Consider the following 4,186-nt stretch of genomic DNA (forward strand, 5'->3'; position numbering starts at 1 on the left):
TTGAAATTCTGTCACGATGTGAGGTGACACTCCCATATTCCTTATACTAGTGCTATGACGGTCACCAGGACATTAGCACAGAACTGAGTACTCAGTTTTTCCTTCCCAATCCAAAGATTGTGCAGTGTTTGGCATGTCATATACACAAACACAGAGAATCTCAACCCCCCGGGGGCAGAAAGAATCTTTGCTATCTGAATTCATACAAAGATCAATAACACAGACACTGAGAGAGCTCATTAATTTTAATAGTTGAAGCACAATTTTAATAGTTCTTCCTAAGAATTTTCTCCCAGGGACCTCCAAGACTATTTACATACCACACCTACAAGTATTGAAATTTCATAAATGCAATATTGCAGAAGCAGGAGAACTAAGAAAAGCCTTCATAGTCTTGAGATTAAAACAATGCATAGCTGTTCCCTCAGTACCTGTTACTAAATACTAAATACTAAATGCAAATACTAAATGCTAAAAAAGCTGAGCTAGTGGCGTGGGAGAAGCATGAAGTAGGAAGCTGTCATAATGACAAGCACTTTTACACTCATTTTTCATCTCATAACCAGGATAACACAGGACAAATTTCTCCATTTTGTTAACCATGTTGGTGTCAAAGGGAGAAAACTCTGGAGAAACATTTTCAAAGCAACAAATAGAGTTGGTTTTATTTATGACACACAGGTTAGTGAGGGACAAGATTGCCAGACTCCTTATAATTGTGGTTCCCCACTCTTGCTCACACTTTGGTGTCAAGAACCGATACTATGAACACAGAACCAGAGTCATAGTAGTAGCACAATAAAAATTTGTTGAATGAATGAACTGATACTTGTGATACAGTGTGAACAGGCTGGACTTTAAGTTTTCTAAGTGGAAACCTTCCTAGGACATTTTGGGGAGGTGACATTCCAGCAGCAAGCCTGACTTGGCAGTGGCCTGGTCATCCTGATAGCCCAAAGAAACAACTGAGTTCTTACTAGTTCATCCCATTCCCCTGAATATGCACACTCAGCATCAAAATTTGTGACCAGAATTTCAGGTCCAATACCATAAGTAATCAAAATAAAATGAATATGTATATGCCTCCTTCAATCACATTCAACACATACAAGACTTTAATAAACCTGGGGTAGAAACTGACCAAGTGAGATCCTCTTCCCCTACCCTTCCCTTTTGCATTTTTTGCTTTCTCTCACTCTCCTATTCTCTTTTCCCCTTTCGGCCCCTTTCCTCCTAACCCAGCCTTCTGCGTTTCTCCCTGCTTTCTTCTGTTTCTTCCTTATTACTAAAGTTGAATAATTCTTTATATCTGTGGCTCCAGAAGGTAGAGCCAATAAAATTGTTTTTAGTTCTCAGAAATAAGAGCAGTTATAAGAAGAAACTCTGTTCCTGGCCATACTAATAGTGATTTAGAGACTTTCTTTTGATATTCAGAACATTCTACTGGGTATGAATTCAACACCTACGCAATAAGCTGGGGATTTTAGTTTCTAGGATATAAATTTCATGATGATGATGATAAAACAATAAAATGTTAGTCACACTAATAAAATCCATTGTGTGTGTGTGTGTGTGTGTGTGTGTGTGTGTGAGTATTTAAGTAAAATAAGGAGTGGATGCTATTTAAAGCAAATGGGCATATCAGATACATATTTGTCACAATTCTTAATATCAAATGCACAAGTGCTGGCTGGAGGAGACCCTTTCAGCTAGCAAATCAGTTTGCACTTCTTACATAGCACAGAGAGCAGGACTAGCAGTGCCAACCAGAGTTAGGAAAGGAGGCGAGTTTTCTGCCTCCATCTCCCCTTCCTCCATGCTTTAAATAAGAATGCAAGGGAACCTCTAGGTCATCCTATTTGTTACTATCATTAAGCCTGTTCTCTACCCTCAGGAAAATCAGGTTCCTTTGGTTTATAAGAGTAACAGAAGTAATTTTCTTGGACAATTCTGTTTAAGGCTTTAAATTAATTCTACCCTGGCATTGGATGGTTCTAAATGTCTTTTCATTCATTTATTCAACAAATTTTCATTGAGTACCCACTCCCTGCCAAGCATAATTATAAATGCTGGGTAATACATTAATTCCAGTTAGTCTAATATTCTTTTATAGGAAGAATCTCTGACACAGTATGCTGTATTGGTAAACTGGAGTATGCTCAAATGTCAATCCTCTCACTATTACGTGCTCAGTCACTCTCAGCATATATTATCTCCTTTCTGTTTGGAAAATGTCCTTCAATATGACAATAATGAGAACAAAGATGACACAAAAGGGAATATGGATAGCTACTCCCCAGTTTGATTCTTCTTTGGGGGAATATATGAGCCATTTCTAGGCACCTGGTATTATAGAAACCCTACCAAACTTGGAGTCAGATGGCCTAGATGCATCTCAGCTTCATAACCTCAGGAAGTTACTTAACATTTTGAGTCCTTATTTTTTTATCCTAAAAACTGAGTCCAGGAATCTTTGCCCTACCTTTCTCTGGCATGACTGTGAGGAAAAAATAAAATAATGTTTGTAAAAGTGCTCTGAAAACCATAACACCCCATACAAATGCAAATGATCACTATCAAATAACCTTTGACATTCCTTTCAGGGAAGAGCTTCACATTATAGTTTCTTTTTCTCCATTTTTTAAAGGGGGGACTTACATTATCAACTAGCATTATTTGCGCATTGGGCAGCATAACCTACATTTATTTCCTCATGAAAGAGACCAATTAGAAGTTTTCCTTATTGAAAATGAAATGTACTCCCCGGGGGCCAGACTCAGAGTTGGAGATGCTTTGTTTACTGAGGGTTTCAGCCAAGGCTTCAGGTCCACAGAGGAAAACTCCTATTCTGGTACTTTGGGGAAAGAAAGAAAAAAAGACAGTTTCAGGCTTTGGGATGCAATAGATTACACAGCAAATAGGAACTGTCTATTGATCGTAGGCCCCAGGGCAGAGTCCCCTCTGCTCCTTTGCTTTTTCCACAAATGACTGAGTTCAGATTACTCAGTGGGAGAGCTACTCAGCCCTGTTTGTAGGGGGTGCTGGATACTTCAAATAGCAGTTAACTTCCCTGGATAATGGCATTCAAGCAGGGTTTATGGAAACTTCTACCACAGAGAAAATGACGATGAATTAGTGAGTCTGTGGGCTGCTTCCCTTCAAGACTCTGTCCCCGAAGCCCTCTTGGGCATCCTGAAATCAGGAACAAATCTCCTTTAGGTACACCATCTCTGCCCACAGCTTAATGTGGCTTCATCCCTCTACATTTTGGAGTCTAAAGCTCTGCTTCTCAAGGTGTGGTTCCAGAATAGTAGCCTTAGCAGTGGCTTTTTTAAAGAATGCTGATTCTTGGGCCCCACCCCAGACCTACTAAAATCAGCACTTGCATTTTGAAAAGATCCCCAAATGATTCATATTCTTGTTAAAGTGTAAGAAGCAATGGCGTAAAGAGTATATTTGTAGAGATTCCTTGAGTCCATCATATATTCTAGCAAGACAGAGTTTCATGATGGCTAAAGTTTTAGTGAGGGCAGAAAGGACCTTGAGATGTCTGTCACCTTATGATTTGAGACCCAAAAGCTAAAACTGAAAGTGGGATCAGTGTCTCCTTAATAATAAGTATGAATCACATTGAATTAAAAGAAGTGGATATATTAGTAAAATTTAGGAGATGAAAGAAAAGAACTGAGTTATGGTCCTCCTTGGGAGGAACAGGATTCAGAAAGTCTGAGGTGGGGCCTTGGGAATCTGTTTCTAACAACTCTCCATGTAATTTTGGTGTGATTAAAAGACTCCCTCTTAAAGTCAGAGATATCTATAACCTCCTATTGGGTATAAATATAGGAATCGAGGTATTTTTGTTTCCAGAATGTATTTATCTAGCTATTTTAGGAAATTGCTGCTTTAGGCAGACCACAAGCCTTAAGAACACTTTGCGGGGCACTCCTTACTTTGGGTGTTGACTTGCAATCGTCTTGAACTCATTATCCCAGTTGGGCCGTCCATACAAAGTCTTTTGTTTAAGGCCCGTGATCACATCTTTCTCCTCGTCATGGTGCACAGCAAAGTGATTGGCCTGTAGGAAAAGACATGAATTCAGAAAAAAGAGATATGCTATAAAACCCACAGAAGTATTTACATATCTTATAAACCAAGCTCTCACACCACCCTTTCTAACTATATATAT

At 39.1% G+C, this 4,186-nt stretch overlaps 1 protein-coding gene across 1 annotated transcript in view; it reads right to left on the bottom strand.

Annotated features, from left to right (window-relative positions):
- Positions 1-243: 243 nt before the first annotated feature.
- LOC102887189 (cytochrome b-245 heavy chain) overlaps positions 244-4,186 on the bottom strand; it is a 33,217-nt gene continuing 29,274 nt past the window's right edge. Inside the window, exons 12-13 of the mRNA XM_006918263.2 lie at positions 3,951-4,075; positions 244-2,854 (exon numbers count right to left, since the gene is read on the bottom strand). Coding sequence (XP_006918325.1) covers positions 2,728-2,854; positions 3,951-4,075 — 252 coding nt within the window. The 3' untranslated portion in view covers positions 244-2,727. The remainder of the gene's footprint in view (positions 2,855-3,950; positions 4,076-4,186) is intronic.

The sequence above is a fragment of the Pteropus alecto genome, unplaced genomic scaffold (genome assembly GCF_000325575.1).
Source record: "Pteropus alecto unplaced genomic scaffold, ASM32557v1 scaffold28, whole genome shotgun sequence".
Taxonomy (NCBI): Eukaryota; Metazoa; Chordata; class Mammalia; order Chiroptera; family Pteropodidae; genus Pteropus; species Pteropus alecto.